The sequence below is a fragment of the Callospermophilus lateralis genome, chromosome 3, assembly GCF_048772815.1.
Source record: "Callospermophilus lateralis isolate mCalLat2 chromosome 3, mCalLat2.hap1, whole genome shotgun sequence".
NCBI classification, from domain to species: domain Eukaryota; kingdom Metazoa; phylum Chordata; class Mammalia; order Rodentia; family Sciuridae; genus Callospermophilus; species Callospermophilus lateralis.
Window position 1 is genome coordinate 111,015,889 of NC_135307.1, and position 19,560 is coordinate 111,035,448.

The window sequence follows — 19,560 nt, forward strand, 5'->3', positions numbered from 1 at the left end:
CTTAGTGGGTATTCGTAGAAAGTGTTGCATGTCTTTACGCTGTATGTATATAAGTTTTTAGTTCCATAGAAGGAAAGGATCACATTCCTTTATGGTTTGAAAGCCTTGCCGAGCAGGGGACACTCATGTCAGTCCACAGATATAAAAAATCCACCCTTACCTTATTTGTTGCTGTGGCAAAAGGCATAGACTTATTAACTTATAATTCCCAAGATGATGTAGAATTTTATGACTCTCCTTTATTCCTAAGGAAAAAAACCTTGGTTTTTTTAATGTTCATAAAAGAAATAGGAAGATATATATATGTCTTCTTTTGTGTGTGTGTGTGTGTGTGTGTGTGTGTGTGTGTGTATGTGTGATGCTGGGGATCAAACCCAGGGCCTCATGTGTGTGAGACAAGCACTTTACCATCCAAGCTATATCCCCAGCCCTATGTATGTCTTCTAAATAGAAACTTTTTTAGAATGTCAGCAAATGATGACAATCAAGGAATATGTTTCTTGAAGTTGTGCAAATAATATGTTTTAAGTATAGAAATAGCAAGGATGAAAGAGTTCTTTTTACAGCCCCTCAAAGCACAAAATCAGTGGTTTTCATCGTTGCTATTTTTCCATTGAGAACATGATTTTGCTGTTTGTCCAGCATTAAGATAAGTGAGAACACAGAAGCCATCCCTGAGTTAGGTAGGCATGTGTGCACCAACTAGCATATCAAGGAAATGGGAATCAGGCCCAGTATAAAACTACTTAAATGATTTGTGTTTATGAAGGATTTGTGTTTTACTTAGCACCATAATTTTACAGTGAAATTCGGTTTATTCTAAAGTGTTTATAAAGCTAACACATTATGAAACTAGACTCGCTTTTATCATATTAATCCTATTATTCTTTGGATGAGTCATATCTTGCTTGATGGTCCACAGTCCCTGTGACTTAGATTTTTCACTATCTGTAGGTTTTACACTCAATTATGCGTACTGTTTGATTAACTAGCTAGTACATCAAAGCCAGAGGTGAAACTTTGTCATTTTGCCTTCCAGAATCCAAGGGAAAAGGACAACAGGCAATTTGAGAAATTTCCATTAAAAGGCTTTTTGTGTCATTTTAAATATATTTCATTAAAATATTTCTTAAACCAAAAACTAATATGTAGTCTTAAGACTTGTAAAAGTAAATGGCAGTTTAGTGGATAGCGCTGTACTGGACTTTCGGTCCTGAATAGATTCACTGTAGTCATTTCAGTACACAGAAAGGGGGAAAGTATTCTCAAGGCTGATATGTGTATATCAACAGTCTGCAACAGTAATATGAGTTAAATAACCCCTAAGTGTCTGTTCCAGTATTCATACATTACTGAGTAATCTCTTTCTATAATCTCTTTGCAGTATTATTCCACAGTAATGGAACAGCAAGTAAATGGACAGTTAATAGAGCCTCTGCAGATATTTCCAAGAGGTAATGTTGAACAAATTCTAATCAACAATGATTATTTCAGTAAACTGTTTCATCAACAGTTATGTTTTCCAAAGGTTTAAATGCACATAACATGATGTTTAGCTCTTAATTTGAAAAAACAAAAGAAGTATTCATTATCGTGGGGATTGCAGGCTATATTATAGTTATAGCAGATAAAATATCTAATTTACTAGAGTAAATTAAACTAACTAGATTGTTTTTTGTTTTTGAAGTACGTACTTACATTCGCTTAAAGAACTCTTTGGGGGTCTGCATGGTTTCTAAACCAAGGCAAATGAATGACTTTCACTCTGGATATTTATAAATCGTGGCTCACAATGGTGGCCACAACTGCTATTGAGGAAGAAGCCTTCGGCTAGTGTGGCAGCTAAGATGTGCAGATGTGATTTGTGTTTATTTATTAGGAGAAAAATGTGGGTGGAATGTTTGGTGCTTGGTTTTGGGAGGAGGTATTTTCTAAATAATAGAAAATTTTCTCAAATGGAAATTGTATTGTCAAGTTGCCAGAAATAAGAGCTGATGAGAGTGAGTCTCAGTGAATCTCCTGGAAGAAATAATTCCCTTTTAGGTTTGTCAGCACTAGCCTTGCATCAGATACGATCATTCAACTGTGTATGAAGTTCCCTCAAAATTTGAATAATTGTGAAGAAGAGCAGTTTAATTATATAAACCATTAAGTCTTTTACCTGTCATACATTGCCCCACTTGGAATCCATGTTTTCTAACTAATGGAACAGATAAGGAAATTCTCTAAGTAACTCCTCTAGAAATAACTTAATTGAAATAATTAAAAGTTAAACTTACCTTCGTTAACTAATACTGTACAAATAATCATGGTATGAGTTTTCCAATTAAACATTCTAGACTTTCATTACCTGTAACTCTCTGAAGTTTGAATGGCTCAATTAACCAGTAGGCTCCTATTTGCAGTGATAAAGTCTCTGAAGGCAGCTAGCATGGCCAGTCCCTGAGAAGATCTGGGTTCAAGGGTAACACTGTGCTGCCAGTGTTTGTGTGGGCAGCAGGATCAGGAGTACTTGTTTTGTTATTAGTAGTCACTTACTAAAGTGCTAAGGAAGTAAATAAAATTGGACCATTTAAGACCAATAAAGTCCGAAACAATGATTATGATTAATTCAATTCTGTTGTACTTGAAGACTAATTACCAAAACAAGGAAAAGAGAGAGAAATGTTGCCATTTCTGTGTATTAGCCTACTAACAAGATGGGCATTATTTCTTAATATTCTTAGTGGAGAATTTGGGTACCTTTCAAAATTGTTTCTCAACAAGGACTGGGTTTTGTTTTTTTCAACAAACTGGGAATTTCCATTAATTGCTTCGGAGCTCTGTTATAGCAAACTAAGTACAGTAACCTGGAGAATTATAGTTCCAATGCTATAGGCTCTGTTTTTCTTTCATTTTCTTTTGGTACTAGAGACTGAACCCAGGAGTACTTAACCACTGAGCCACATCCCCAGCCCCATTTATTTATTTATTTATTTATTTAGGGGTATGGGGTTGAACTCAGGGTCTGAGCCACATCCCCAGCCTTTTTTGTATTTTATTTAGAGACAGGGTCTCCCTGAGTTGCTTAGCGCTTCACAGTTGCTGAGGCTGGCTTTGAACTTGCAATCCTCCTGCCTCAGCCTCCCAAGCCACTGAGATTACAGGCGTGCACCATTGTGCCCAGCTTTATTTTTTATTTTGAGACAGGGTTTTGCTAAGTTGGTTAGGGCTTTGTTAGATTGTTGAGGTTGACTTTGACCTTGTGATCTTCCTGCCTCAGCCTCCAAGGTGCTAGGATTATCAGCATGTGCCACCACACTCAGCTGTTTTTCTTTTCATTGTAATATATACTTTTCTTCATCTGAAATCTTCTCAAGCTCAATTTGTTTTCTTTCATCTTATGAGAAGTCTTGTTAGTTTCACTGTTCATACCATTGTACCCCTCCTGTGGTAGTAACAACCATTTATAGATATCTGTTTTATTCAGGCACTAATGTTGCCCTATGTGTCAATTCTGTTTCTCCCTCAGACAATAATACGTACCTCCTAGGTATTATTGTTTCTAGTGTATGGATGAATTGTTAAGGTTCAGAGATGTTAAGTAACTTCAGAGTTATACAGCTTGTAAGTGGTTAACACACCCTTGGAGTAAGAATTTTATAACTATGATTTGCTTAAAGTGGAAAGACACATCAATTAAAATACTATTATGCATGCATGAGGGTAGTTCAGAGGGTTTGGTATAAAGGTGGAGAGAAGAGTATAATGTAAGGAGAGGATACTGAAAGGAAGAAAATGTGAGATGTTAGTATCACATGGAGTTCCAGCACAAAACATACTAGACTGTAAGAAACAATTAAATATAGCCTCTCCAGGTCAAATGGAGAGACTTCAAAACATGAGAACTTAGAGGGAGAGATTAAGTTTCAGAACATGAAACCCAGCTTCCCATCTCTATTTTTTGTATGCTGTATTATAACACTATTTTCTTGTATTTTTTTGCTTTTTTCTACCTGTCTATGCCATGTCACATGTAAGTAGATGAGATTATGAAATGTATACAATAAGAACATAGAAATATTAGGCATATTACCTGGTTCATTGGAGATCCTCAGATCTTAGATTTTATGATTAGGCCCCAAGTTAAAAAGAAATTGACCAGGTGAGGTGGCTCATACATGTAATCCCAGTGACTCAGGAGGCTAAGGCAAGGGGATTGCAAGTTCAAGATCAGACTTAAACTTATTGAGAACCTCAGCAACTTAGCAAGACCCTTTCTCAAAGTACAAAATAGAGGGCTGAAGATATAGCTCAGTGTTAGAGTGCCCTTGGGTTCAATCCCCAAAACCAGGAGAAAAATTTAAAAAAAGAATCTTTAGACTGAACAAATTGGAAGGACAGGAGAAAATGATTCTGTTCTAGAAATATGCTCTCTTCGTTCCAGTTACCTTGGATTGTAATTTTCAGCTCATGACCAACTCTTTCCCACAGTTAAAAGATGTGTTAGATATATTAATAAATATGAATATTCACTAGCATTGCAGTAACTTCTGCCTCCCTGGATTTTTTGAATGCTGCTTAGATTTTCGATCATAAAGATTGGGGAAAGCAATTGAGAAGAAGCAAAGCAAACGTTAAGGTTAGAGTTAAGAGTTGAAGCCTGGCTCTCATCCTTCTTCTGCCACTTTCTTGTACTAAATGAAATTTATGAAATGTTCTGGTTACTTCAGCGGAAATGTTTTGAAGTATTATCTTAGGAAGTACTGATGGTCCTTCAAAGACTAGGCATCAAATGTATATGACTATTGTTTTGTTCCAAAAGTTAATTTCCGTTTTAAGGAAATAAGATTTGGAGTCTTAATTTGAATGTATTTTAGAAAGATAAGAAAAAACCTTTATTATGGTTTAGCTTGTTTTCTAGGAAAATAAGATAGTAAATTTGAATTTACTTGAAGTACACAAAATGAAAGCAACTCAAGCTTTGTAATTATTACCACATCTTCTTATTATTAAGTAGCTCTATTTGTTGTCAGAAACAGAGGAAAAATACATATACATTGAAAGGAGCAAAAAAAAAAAATATCAAATTCATCCTTCCCCAAACAATCAATCAAAATTGACAGCCCCTTTATAGGGCTCCTTAGTTTTCAAATGGAAGCAGTTCATAGCATGGACAGGAAGCTTTTGTGTTTTTAACATTTGATAAAGAAGCATTGGAAAAGTGGTAACTTCTATCTCAAGATGGTGTCAGAAAATTAATATTATTTTGAGTTTTTAAATTTTTAGTCCTAAATATTAGCAGGTGTCAAGACTTGCAAGAAATGTAATAAAATTAATTACATATCTGTATTTTCCAACTGTTTATGGCTGTATAAAGTAGTGTTCAAACTTAAATATTCCATCTCAGAGTCTCTAGCTATCTTTTGGCATTAAAAGATTCTCTCCTACTCCCCTTCCAAAAACAAAACAAAAATTTAAAAAACTTAGCTATTTTCAAAGTAGTCTAAGTGATAACAGATTTACTCTCAATAGAGTGAAAGATTACAGAAATTTGAATTATGAAAGGAATATAATCATTTTAGCTCAGTTAACTTGATTTTTATGTTTTAAGCAGAAATTGGAATTTATATGAGGTGGTGTCAGAAAGCTCTTTGCATTTATAAATGCTCACTCCTGCAAGTTAAAACCCTGGTTCATAATTCCCACTTTGGGTCTTGGAAGCCACTTTTCAATCATTTCTCTCTGCTAATTTTGGTGTCACCCTCATTTCTTTTTAAACGATTCATTTTGAGCAAATTTGTAAATGGCCCTGATGTGTTCTACAATTTAGTCAATTACTGTTTCAGCCTGCAAGCCTCCTGGGGAACGGAACATACATGGCCTGAAGGTACGAATTTCAATAATTGTTTCAGTAAAGTTAGATGGATTTGTAATGCTGTGTTCCACTTATTGAAATGTCAAATAAAACTGCACTTTCTCAAGCTCTGACAAGCGATTCTTTTTTTCTTTTTTTTTTTTTTTAATGGGAGTTGGAGGGGGATTCATCTGTAGTATTTGCTCAGCATGTATATATATTTGGATATTGGGGTTTTGGTGCTGTGTTTTTAATTATTTGGAATTGTTTTCTTGGCCAGTTTCTTGAAACTGGACACTGGTCTCTTTACTGAAGTGAGAATATAAGCTTCATTTCAGTGATTGATTAAGCATTCAAGCATATTGCACACAGAACACCCCCTTCTCTTGACATATTTATGCTAGAAACACATATCTAGTTAATGTCTTTTCATTGTTCTGTGTATTTTGAATTTTGGAATTCTGCTGAAGGCTTCTCATCTAAAAGCTGGCTATTTTATTAGGCTCAAGTGTTTCATAATTAATTGCTTGGGCCTCATTTTTTTTTTTTTTTTTTTTTTTTGGTGAATAAGAAACAGTTTCCAGTGTACGCTTATAGAGCAGGGAGGTGATACCAGCAGGTTCACTACTAACCCATGGATGTGTCTTCATTGTACTTCTTTGAGTATATATTTTTAAATGTGTTCTAGGTGGTGAACTGATTTTTCCCTGTTTTTGTCTCTCCTTTTGCAGCCCTGTGTAAGTATTTGAATAATGGTAGGAATAGAGGATTATGTAATATACAGACTGTAAAGTTCTGTAACCTATATATGGAATAGATTCCAACCGTGGGTCTGTCTAGCAACAAGCTAATTAACCTTCATAGTGAAATGAGAAATTTGTGGCAAATTATAGGTTAATTAGAACTGTGTCCCCAGAACACAAAACTGATCAAGATTCTTTCTTTACTTATAGGTTAACACCCGGGCCGGACCCTCTCAACACACCAGCCCCGCAATCTCAGATTCACTTCCAAGCAATAGGTGAGAGTGGGCAATTGAAGCATGTCCACCTGTGATTATCTGTGAAGTTGGGGGTAGTCTGGGGAAGAGGCTTGTGGGATGGTACCTCTTTCCTGTAAAACAAAAATGTGTCTGTGGCCAGAAAGAAATTTGTCTGGCCAGATAATCCTAGCTCCATATTGGCTTAAGAGAAAGGACTTCAAATAGAAAGATGATGAAATTAGACATGTTAGATGATTAATTTTGGTTTGTGGGATGATTTTCTGTCAGTTTCCGAATTATACAGAAAATTCAGTGCCTATTTCATGTCTTGAAGGTCTAATTTGTAGATGGCATAATGCTTATTAATTTTTTCTTGCCTGCCCATCTTCTGGCAGTGTGGTTATCAATGGCATCTTCATCAGAAAGAAGCAGGGAGAGGTGATAAGATTTGATGTGACCAGTTGTGTCGCTCACTGGTCATGTCTTTCGTCCTAAGGGAGATCACAACTGTATAGCAGGAAGATCATTTTTGGGAATTCATACTAACATTGCCCCATACTGGGTCAGATGTAAGACACAAGCCTTTTCAAAGTGTCCTTCTCACAAGCCTGAGAACTCACTGCCAGACTGTCATGGGCCTCAGAAGGAGTGACATGCTTAATTTTGGTTGTGCATTTAGTTGTTCAGGCAGTAGACATCATGTTGCTATATTGGAGGGTGATACCCTGAAGGTGATTACTGCACATGTGTGGCTTCACCTTGGTGACTGGAAAGCCAACGTTGAGCTGGAAACCCTGGTTCTGGGGCCTCAGCCAGTGCACACAGCCCTTTCCTGGCTGAGGTGTGTTCAGGCTTCTGCTTTCCCTTCTCTGCCTCTTGCTACCCTTTCACCCAGTCTGGATTCTCTGGCCCAGGGGGTGTACTGCTGTGATTTAAGTTCATCCTCTGACTCCTGCTTTATTTACCTGTCCTTTCCTCCAAAATCACTTCATTATGGTGTCAGTGTATCTACCACCAGCTTCCCTGCTGTGACATGTAGCTTAAACAGTTTATTCCGTCTTATAGTACAGTTAGCCTGGGATTCCCCAGAGGACCATCTTCATTGTGGTGACACTGGCAGGTGTTTTAGTTCTCCCCAGAGGGATAGGCCCTGCCAATGGTGCTTTGCAGCTTCTTTCTGCACGCTGGCCCTGTGAGCCATGGCCCTGCAGAGTTGAGGCACGGAGGCAGAGGGCCACCAGGTTCATGCAGCTCTGAGAAGACAAGGCATTTTATTGTTACCACTGCTTTCAGGAAAGGTGCTATCCACAGACTAACTGTGAGCCCTGAGGTAGAACAGAGTGTTCATAATGTTTTAAGTCAGGTTTCATCAAGCAAAATGAAGTTGAAAAGATGGCAAGACAGAGAAGCAGGATAACTTTTCTGTTTTCTCACATTTATTTTAACAAGTGTGAGAATTAGCTTGGTGGTTCAAAAATTATCATGTGTATTCACAGAATATTGGGTTGGACAATATTCCACCTGTTGGGTTGGACAATATTCCATGGTTCGGAGGCCACTTGATAGCCTAGTATTCCTCAGCCTTTTTGTCTGTGGCATTTTAACTTAGGAGAGAGATGATAGCCTCACAAATAGTAATAATAATTTGCTTCAGTAGTGATTCTTGTTAGGGAAAGAATGCTATTTGAAAAAGTCCTACAGGTGACTTTAATATGCCACCCTAGGTTGGCCACATTCTATGCTTCAGGTTGATAACTAGTCAATGGGTATGTATTGAATTCTTTATTCAGTAGGTGCTATCCTATGCATTAGGAACACAGTGTGGTCCTTATCCACTGAGTCCACCATCTCATGGGTATATAGATAAAACAAAAGTATACATACATTTACGCCTTATAGTTAGTGTTGTGCAGGGAATAAGCAGATACAAAGAGCGAGAAGACTAGACGGAGATGTGCTGAGATGTAGACTGGGTACCCGGGGAAGGCTTTCTGGGGAGAGTGATGTTTCCATCTAGATTGAAGGGTGAGAAGGACCTAGGTATGTCAACATGCAGAGAAGGGCTTTTCAGATAGAGTGAAGAGCATAAGCAAGGCCCCAAAGTGGGGAGGAAGCCCAGCACGTACGTGAGTAGACCAGTTCAGCTGGAGCACAGGGAGGGGCACTTGTTGGGCCAGGGCGAGCAGACGGGGAGAGCAGCAGGAGTGATAGGAGATAAGGCTGTGGACAAGTGTGAGGCATGCAAGGCCTGGAAGGCCAGTGGTGTTCAACCTTTGCTCTCATGCTCTGTGAGCCTGTAGAGGGTTTTTGGCAGCAGTGTGACATGGCTGGTCCTGTCAGATCCTCAGCCTGTGGTGCAGAGGAATAGGAGAAGCACCACCTACTCCTGCTGTGCTTTGATGCATGCCCCTCTCCTAACCAGGTAGCCATCCAACCTCTTCTGAACATCCCTGTGACAGGAATCCACTTCATTGGCCCAAGAAGCCCCTTCTGCTTTCATTTATCTACTTCTTAGAAGGTTCGTTTTTTTGTGAGCTGGAACATGTCTCCCATCAGTACAAACTTGTAAAAATCTAGTTGAGATTTCAAAACGTAGCCGTTCCCTCTTGGAGGTGATAGTTTTTCCGGTTGTCTTTCCTACAAATACACTTCTTGTCCTAGACTTCCAGTCTCAGTAAATTCTCTCCCCCCATTGCTGACTCTGGATAACCTGCCAGTCATCCTTCACTGCTCCCTGGCCTCCCTTCTGAGCAGCTCTGCATTTGTCTGCTAGCCTGTGTCCCCGCTGTGGCTCAGGTGCTTCAGGCTAGAGCACCACACAGCCTCCCGAGGCTCCTTACTTCCAGCTTTGCCCCATCTCAGGCTGTCCTCCACCCCATCTCAGGCTGTCCTCCACCCCATAGCTGGAGTGGTTTTGCTAATTATATTAGTTAACTTTTCATCACTGTAATGAAATAGCTGAGGCAGTCTAATTTTATAAAGTTAAGAGGTTTATTTAGTTCAATTTTGAAGGCTGCAAGTCCCAATGACATGGCACAGTTCTCATAAGGATTTCTTCTTGGCTGTTTCACCTCATGGTTGATTACAGGAGTTAGAGGTATGTAGGAGTGAGTAATCACATCTTTTTATTTTTTGGTTTTCTTTTTTTAGTTGTAGATGGACACAATACCTTTCTTTATGTATTTTTATGTGGTGCTAAGACTCAAACCCAGTGCCTCACACATTCTAGGCAAGCGCTCTGCCACTGAGCTACAGCCCAGCCTGAGTAATCACATCTTGATACAGGAAGCCAGAGAGAGACCCTGATCCCACAGTCCCTTTTGAGGGCACACACTCAGTTGACCTGAGAACTCTCACTAGGCCCCACCTTTTAATGGTCTACCTCCCCAACACTGTCTCACTAAGGACCAAGCCTCTAACTCATGGACTCTTGTGGGATGAACCAAGTCCAAACCATAGCACTGAGGGCCAGCTGTGAACCATCATTCCCTACTTTTAAGTCCTTTACTGTTCTTCATGCTTTCAGAATGAAGCATGACTGCCACTGGTGGTGAGCAGTGGCCCAATAGGTCCAGATGCTCTGTTCACTCCAGCTTTGCTGATGAACACGAGGTACCTGAATGGATCAGTTTCCTCTGACCAGTGGACCTGCACATCTGTTTCTGCCTCTCTTGTCCCCCTCCCCCCTTTTTTTGTTTTTGTAACCACCGTCTCCTTCAATCTGGCTGACCTTAGTTGTCTTTGTGGACCAAATTTTCTTCTTTTGAAAGCTGTTTATGATTACCACCTACCTCCCAGTCTACACCAAATACCCCTTCTGTAGATTCCTATAATTCCTATAGCTTCCCTTTACTGCATCAGTGAGCCCATGGCAGTATAATCACCTCTGTCCCCCCAACAGCTCTGTACCAAGCACTGTGACTATAGCATATCCATTATTGAAGTCCCAATTCTTGGCATGATGTGTGGCACATAGGAGATAATTAATCATGGTGGAGTGAGTGGATGAATGACTATATGTGCTTACATTGCCTTTAAATGTCACCTCTGGATTTAATTCTCCCAACTCATTTGCTTTTCTGATTCTTTACCTTTTTATTCTTTGGATATCTCAGTGTCTCTCTTCAGTGTCATGCCCAGGTTACAATGTATGACATTTAAATTTTAAAATGATTTTTAAAAAAGTGATTTTTTAAAAAGCTCAAGTCACTCTGGCCATACAGATGTATGAAATCATAAATAAAGTGATACACAAAGTAATTTCCAGGATACAAAATGTTTTTGGTTTGCGGGGGGATGGCAGTTGGAGCTGAACCCGTGGCCTCATAATGCTAAACATGCAGCCTCAGCCCCACAGAGATTTTTTTTACCAGACTAAGTTGGTACCCAGATATTGGCATATTGAATGAAATCAGGGTTTTCTTATGTTGCTCTCAAAGCATGAATTGTTCTTTTCATTGTTGTTTATTAAACTGTTTATTATACTAAGCCTTCTAATTCATGTGGTGTTGCTGGGTCATATTTACTGAATTCAAGTCCCAACTGCCAAGGCAAGGCTTTTCCTAAACAACTTGGCTTTTTTCTTTTGTAAAGTTAGGATGATTAAACTTTCCATCTATCTACCTCTGGTGTTAACAAGATTGATGAAGCTGTATTAAGGCATCACATTTTGTTTCTTGGATGAAAGGCATTTTGTAAATGCAGTGAATCAAAATGTTATTATTTCAAGTTTATGACATAATTGAATATCTGTGGAGAAACATTACCTAGGCTTTGTTTGGTTATTTGTGTCTTTACAATAATTGAAACTATCAAATTGGGAGTCATTTATGGGAATACTTGTATTTAAATATTTCCCAGAATAAAAGGTTTTTTTTTTTTTTTTTCTTTTTGTATGTGTGGGCAGGAGAGGGGCGGGTTGACTTTGAGCTAGGCCTCTACCTTAGTTGCATCTTTAAATTAGGAATAATATCTACATCCTCAAAGGTGTAGTTATTGTGAGGATTAATTTAGGATAATAAGTAATAGCATTCAACACAGTTCTGGGCTTTGGACATCATTTGGTAAATGGGACCTGCTGTTGTTATTTTGTTAATTGGGCTGATTATATGCAGTTGTTTGCTTTTTGGTATATGTTTTGGCTTTGGTCTCTTAAGTGCCACTTTAGTACATGGATTCTTAGACTTGGGGGGACATTATTAACATCTAGAATGAGAACATGTCTTCTGAAACCTATGAAAGTGAGGACGGAGGTTCCGTGGTCTGTGTTGGGTCATAGAAGTTTAAGAAGTCTTTAGAGAGAAAAATAGTTATAACTTGGCAATTGAAAAACTTGAAGTCTGAGATTTTCTCAAATGTAATATATTGAAGATACTAAATGATGCATGTGTATTTTGTATTAGGTCCTGAGTCCTCTTGCTTTCTGATGTTTTTAAGATCTTTATGTTTTACTGTGTTTCTACAACTACTGCCAAATATAGTAACAACCAGAGCAACAACCACCATTTACTGAACATCTTGCTTGTATCAGCTCACTTTGAGGATGAGGAGGGAATGGAATAGATAGAATGAGACGTGGTCTGTGTTCTCAGGGAGCTCCCCATCTTGGGGTAGGAAGAAAGATGACTACACCAATGACTCACACAGGGAGAGAGTTAATCTGGTAGATAGGTAGAGGGTTAGACTGCATAATTAAGAATAGAGTTAGGAAGATTTTAATGTCAAATAGAACATTGAGGGCTGGGGTTGTAGCTTAGTGGTAAAGTGCTCACCTCACATGTGGAAAGCACTGGGTTAGATCCTCAGCACCACATAAAAATAAAATAAAGGTATTGTGTTCATCTACAACTAAAAAAAGTTTTTAAAAAATAGAACATTGAGGGGCTGGGGTTGTAGCTCAGCGGTAGAGTGCTTGCCTAGCATGTGCGGGGCCCTGAGTTCGATCCTCAGCACCACATAAACATAAATAAAAAAATAGAGGTATTGTGTCCAAATTACAACTAAAAAATATATCTTAAAAAAAAAATAGAACATTGATGCCATTTTGAACACCACTCTATTGGTTGGGTGGACATGTACAGGTGTAATTCATGATAGAGTTGGAAGAACCTTCCTTTGGCCACCCCTCTTTCTTAAGACGGTCTTTTGCTAACCTCATCCACATACATTTTTAATAGTGTATTAGGTTTCTGTTGCTGTGGCAAATACCTGAGACCATCAAGACAAGTTTATTTTGGAGGTTTCAGTCTTTGGTTGATTGTTCCCATTGCTTTTGTACCTGTGGTGAGGCAGCACATCATGGTGGAGCATGTAGGGGTGAAGCTGCTTACCTCATAGTAGTGTAGAAGCAAACATAGAGAGAGTATGTGTGTGAAAAAGAGGGAGACACCAGCATCCCACAATTCCCTCCAGCATGCCCCCAGTGACCTAAAACTTCTCACTAGGCCTTACCTCTTCTCACTAAGCCTTTAGGGTACATTAAGATCCAAGGTATAGCAGATAACCATATATGTCCAGAGAACATCTTAACATTCCCTAAATAACACTGGAGCTGAGTCTCGTGTCTATAGAAAAGCAGAGGAGGCAGCTACAATTTATTGGTTTTATTCATAAAAATATATTGACTATGTATAAGATACAGTGCTATTTTGTGATATTTAATTTTCCTGTTTACTCAATAAAGTTGATATTTTTTCCATTTTATAGAAAGAGAAAATTAAAGTTCAGAGAGGATGAGTAGCTTATCCCAGATCATGCAACTGTTGAAAACCAGGATTTATTTCTACTGTACATTGACTTCCCAGGAGTTGAGTTGTAATTCTTAACTGTACTAAAAGACCAGGACTTATTTTCTATTTTATTTTTTGAAGTTCTGTAACCTGTGTTTACTGTGAACATTCTTAGAGTGCATTGTTAGGTACTTTGTGCTTACCAGACGACAGTGTCCACATAAAATTGCTACTGAAAGGCTACCCAAAGGCAGCGGAACTAATATCCAAAATATCACTGCAGTTATCCATTAAATATTGTAGCTTCCTCTTGACTGTAGGCTTCTTTATTGCTTAGATTATTAATGAGATTTCATTCACCTCGTTGGTAACTTTTATATTCAGCCATCACTCTGGAAAAAAAAAAATCTTACACAGAGAAAAGTATAGTCTGTGTCTATACCTAAAAGCAAAGGTGTATTTTCGTCTGGAATTTTCAGTAGTGTTCAAAGGTGTTGGTGATCTCAACTAATTATGTCTTTCCTTTTCAGCTTGAAGAAGTCTTCTGCTGAACTGAAAAAAATATTAGCCACTGGGCAGGTAGGTATTATGTAAATATGAAGCTTTTCAAGTAATAGTAGCTTATTACTGTACAGTTTTTATCCGTAAACTTATTGAACAGTAAAGAACCTGTGACTTTCTTCTTGTCATAAATGAATGACATGGTTTAATTTGATTGGCAGAACAATTTGCAGCACGTTTTTCAAACTGTGCTAATGGGTTTCACTCCCAGCAGATTGAAGTACCATGCACACACCCTGCTGCCATCTCAGTTTTAAAAAAGTTAATCAGTTCTGAACAAGTGTGTCAACCCATGGGTTGTTGAAATGGTCCTGCATTCTGAGGCAGCTGTTTCTTTCATTATCTTGGGGGAGAAAATGAAAAACTGGTACTTTTTTTTTTTTTTTTTAACCTTAGCTCCTTTTGTCCTGAAACTAACACTGATTTTAGGAGAGCAGCAGGACATCAGACCTTTGGCACAGAAAATCCCTGAGCTTCTGGAAACCTTGGTTTGCCTAGATGATGGCCATGTGAAACTGAGTGACCTAATCCAGCCAGTGAGGACAAACGGGCCTGCAGGCCAGTTATTTCTCACTAATTTTGATTCAAGTAAATGGACACATTTGATATAGTATAGTGCTTTTAAACATACACTGGTAAATTACGCTACCTACAGGGTCCTCGATTCTTCAATAGCAACATAAATGCGTTTTAATGTTTGTTATAGTGGAAGCCCTCTGATAGCCTTGCAGGCAGGCGCCTGTCCATTGCGATCAAGCCTGCCTATTAGGCTGTATTGACTGAGACATCTGTGTCACTGCAAATAAAAGACTCTTATTGATTTTCTTAACTGCTGTTCACTTCCCGTCCATGTTTCGAAGGCTGAAATCTTAATTATCTCAGATGCTTATTCAGTGCCTTCACACGCTGACCTCTCCAAGCCTCATTGGCATTTCATGAATCAAGTACTTGTAGTGGAGCATGTCAGGAAGACAAAGCTGGGTCCTCATGCTTGTCCTTTAATATCACCTGTAACATTGTGGTCTGATAGATGCGTGTGCTTTAAAACGGTGGCTGTATGGTAGTGCTTCTGGAAGCCTTTCTTACTTAGCATATCATCCCTTGAATACAGTTAGAGAAAATTAAGTTGATTGGCTTCTGACAGCTGGTTGTCATCCAGTGTGTGTGAACTCCTGTCCTTAAACATCTTGCAAGCAGCTGAGGAGAATCTAGCATTATATGTATGTATAATCTTGGTGGTCTCAAAGCTTTAGATAGATTTTTTATTTATTTATTTATTTTTCCTTCTGGGGATTGAGCCCAGAGCAGGAAAAATAAATAAATAAATAAATAAATAAATAAATAAAGCTTTATCTCCTGCCCTCAAATTTTAGATAGTATTTACCTAATAATTTTGCCTTTAAGAGCAAAAAATTTGTTTAGAATGAGGTCGCCCCAGTGCTTGGGATGTGTGCAGAACCTGTATGAAATAAAACCTAACTATTGAAATAAAACCTAACTAGAAACATTGAACCTAGGATATTTATGTATCTTCACCATGCTTGCATTCTAGTTACTAATTGTAATTTATGTAGCAGTCACTTGTGTTCTTCAGCTGGAAAATATATTTCAAAATTGACATAAATTAAGAAGCTTTAACTACATTTGTTCAACCCAGGCAATGGAAAATAACCTGTCATAGATTCCTCTTTCAAAAATGAAAAACAATTGATTTCCACTGCAAAAAATAAGCATTCTGAAATGTTCCCAATGTTTTGACAACAAATCCTAGTACCATACACATCTTAGTGGTCTCAGCTATGAGATTCTCTGTGGTGGGAGATGGTCATGGCAGTGATTTTTGACACTTAAAGATTGTTCATCTCTTTCCCTTGGGGATGTGCTAAACCCCAATTAAATAGTCTGGCATTTTATTTATTTTAAGGATAAGCTTTTCTTAAGTTACTTTCATTCAAAAACTAAAAACACTCCACCTTTGGAAGTTTTCAAAATATCTCCTACTGATTCCTGTTGGTGCTACAGATTAACTAAACCATGGGTGAGATTGCACTTCAGCGAGGTAACGTGCAGCGTGGGCATCAATAAATTTCTGGGCTGAGCGCTGACACCACTTGATATGGAAGATGTAAGTCACATTTAACGATACTTTAACACTTGAGCGTAGTTTTTTATTTTAGTGGTTTATGCTCTCAAGCATTAATAATGATTTGCCTTTCCACTGGCCTCCACTTAGATTTAATAAGGAATTCATATTAATCATTAAAAGAAAGGGACATGATTCTTCAAGATAATCAAATATTGACAGGTTAGAAATAGCTTTCTGCCTGGGTTCATTGATATAGGTTATGTGATATAAATATTTATTTCTTTTCTGTCACTCAGAGTAAATGCCACCAATTGATTCAGCATTGATATAGTGTCAACAGTTCATAAGAAACATTTGACTGGCTTGTGTTTTCCGATTAGTCTCTGCTCTATAAAGTGGGATTTACTAAATCTCTCCAATTGTCTGCTCATAGAGTGTGACTGCTTTCTGAAACCATTATTGCTTCGATTTGTGAAGCAAAGGTCTAGTGATAGGACGAGTTTCTGTTAGACCTTTACATATAAAATAAGGATTAATTGAGCATTTTTATTTTAATGATTTATAAGCGATAGGTACTGATTCTTCCTAATATAGGCAGACAATAAACAAAGAACGCTTTCTTTGCTAATCCATAATTGAATTCCATTTCATTTTTCCCATTAATTTCATTAATATATTTAATCAAGCACTGATTTAAGAGTTTAACATTTAGTCTTTGGAATGAAGATATTGTTTTCCTGTTCACACTTTGTAATAGAGGATTCTGTTTTTCCAACTCAAAAAATAAATCAAAAGGTAATTTTGGCATGCTTTATTGAGGCTGTAAGTCAGCCTCACTGCTGTGTTCTGCGAGTATTTTCTCACCAGGTTCAGGGTGGCATCATCTGTTTAACATTGGTCCTGGGTTTAAACTGATTAGAAATAGCCCAAAGGGTCAATTTAAAGGATTTTAAAAGTGCACAGCTCCTCAAGGATATGTGTCTAGGACCTTTGCATCTCTAGTGTGGTTTTGCCTCTTTTTGTGTTTTAGCGTCTGTGGGAGAGGGTGAGAATATTTTTTCCCGTTTCTGATAAATCAAGTATGAATGTTTTATGAAGTAACAGGTCTAGAACTGATTTTGGTCCTGCTGCATCTTTGGCTGCTATTTTGAGAACTTCAAATACCTTTAGAAAAAATTCTTTTTTGAGTTTAGGAGAAAAGAGGGAGGAATAGATATCTACCCTAAATCAGGTTTAAAACAGAATCATTACTAGTATACAAAACTCTGAGATTTCTCATGGTTTATCTTAGACCCCACATGAAGACTGAAACATAAATGAGACAGTGTCTAAGTCCTAACTACACTGTGCCCACCTGTGCCCACACATACACACAGCCTGACTGCCTTGGGTGGCAGCCTCTCAGCAGAGACCCTGGCAGTCATTTCCTTGGTCATGTGCTTTCACACCTAGGAATTTTATAGAAATCGTAACTCTCAGTGGTTTTCTCCTCCACCTCCCTCACACCTATTCTTTGCTTCTTGCTTTTTTTTTTTTTTTTTAGTTGAAACAAGGAAACTAAAATACATTTTAAAACTATTTAACATATCTTTATTAAATAATAAAAAACCCTCTTTCACTTCTTTTCAATTTGAAGAGCTATGTGATTATGTGATTTTTAAAACCTTAAAAAAAAAAAAAACAGATATAGCTAATGAAATTGCTTTTTACTTGTGCGTGCCTGTTACTTGATGGTTTGCTTTCCTCTGGGCCAGTGGCCCATACCTCACCTGAGACAAGCTGCTGATGTACAGCACGGAACTGAAGTGTGCTGAAAGACAGAGCTAGCCTGGACTAGTCGTTATTGACGCGTTACAGAGCTGAAGTGAAGTGCCAGATGGTCTTAAAATGCTGTAAAACTGTGATTTTGATTCCAGCTACAATACTTAAATGCTATACTGTATAGACTTACAAATCCCACCTTCATTTCATAATCAGCACTGTTCCTGTGCTTTATTTTGAAAAATTGACTTAATATGCTCATCTAACTAAGAAAAATAATGTTCTTACTAACAGTTTGTTAAACCCTGTAATTTTTTAATAGTTAAGAACAATTAGGGTAACCCATTTTGATCAAATATGAAATTTTCAAAATGTGCTTTTATAATCAATTCACAAGTTCTGCTCTAAATAGTTTTTCTTTAATATTTTTTTTTTTAAAGCCTTGTGGGGTGGTGCATGCCTACAGTGCCACACTTGGGAGGTGAGACAGAGGAGTGGCTTGAGCCTAGGAGTTCAGAACTAGCCTGGTGACATAGTGAGACTCTGTCTCAAAACAAAATAACAAAACCAAACCCATCTTTTGAAAAAGTGAGAAATATTTATATAATATATAAAAATAAGAAAATTCAAGTAAGCAAATATTAAGAGTCTGATATTTCTTAATATTGAAAAATCAATAAAAGTAGCAGTTGATGCATAAGCTAAACAAAGGCCTGTATGTCTTTAAAGCATCCCATAGTCTCTAATGTTATTTTTTAAATGGATACTGTCTTTTACAGTGAAATGATCCTAGAACTTGTTCTTCAAACCCATTTTTATCTTTACCCAACCTTTGCAGCCTTCCCCATTTTCTGAGAGAGTCCATATTTGACTGGATTTTTTCCATTCGTAGCTTGTTTACCCAGTGCTTAGTGCTAATGCATGCACACATGCAGCAAACTTCATCTATTTCCCTCTCCTGTCCTCCTTACCTCTCCCCTGCCTGTCCCCTAATGATGTTGCATGCCTGCCACTCCTGTTTGGGTTGGAGTGCTAGGAATCCTGGCCACTTCTCTTAAGCTTAGTATCAGTGGTAAAGACTATGATGTTGGGATTATAATGAGTGCAGGTGCTCAGGGACAGCTATACCTACCACTTTGCCTATGTAGTAGTGGAGAGGACATGCCCACAGACCATGGTCCTTCCAGAGCTGAGAACCTAGGTACTGTGTACCTACATCCTGCTTACCCTTATGTATTGGTGACACTAATTCAAAATCTGTGAACTCAAGAAAGTGATATTTCTCTTTCCTAGAAATTTCTTTCAAGCCATGATGAGAATATAGCTTGTTAGGCAAGTTAATGGTACAAATTAGATTGTTGGAGGCACGTTTAGATTACCTAGAGAATGTTCTTAGAGAATTGGCCTAGTAGCCTATTTGTACGTGCCAATAGATATTGCTCTTTATGTGCCTTCATTGATCAAAGTAAACCAAATAGCAATTCTGCTAGTTTAGCTTCTCAGTCCACTTTATGTACTGCATTTCTTCATGCTGTTTGAAAACATTCAGTCCATAATAATGTGGTTTTCTTTTCTTTCCTTTATACCACATCTTTTATACAGATTA

At 37.9% G+C, this 19,560-nt stretch overlaps 1 protein-coding gene across 6 annotated transcripts in view; it reads left to right on the forward strand.

The window, feature by feature from the left end:
• Nucleotides 1-19,560, forward strand: part of Map2k5 (mitogen-activated protein kinase kinase 5) — a 236,560-nt gene that overhangs the window by 30,317 nt on the left and 186,683 nt on the right. For all 6 annotated transcript variants that reach the window (XR_013090774.2, XM_076850990.2, XM_076850991.2 and 3 more), the window contains exons 4-7: nucleotides 1,385-1,454; nucleotides 5,829-5,869; nucleotides 6,790-6,857; nucleotides 14,077-14,125. Coding sequence is in view for 5 of the 6 variants with exons in the window: in XM_076850990.2 (XP_076707105.1) it covers nucleotides 1,385-1,454; nucleotides 5,829-5,869; nucleotides 6,790-6,857; nucleotides 14,077-14,125 (228 nt within the window). In the remaining variant the exon portion in view is untranslated. The remainder of the gene's footprint in view (nucleotides 1-1,384; nucleotides 1,455-5,828; nucleotides 5,870-6,789; nucleotides 6,858-14,076; nucleotides 14,126-19,560) is intronic.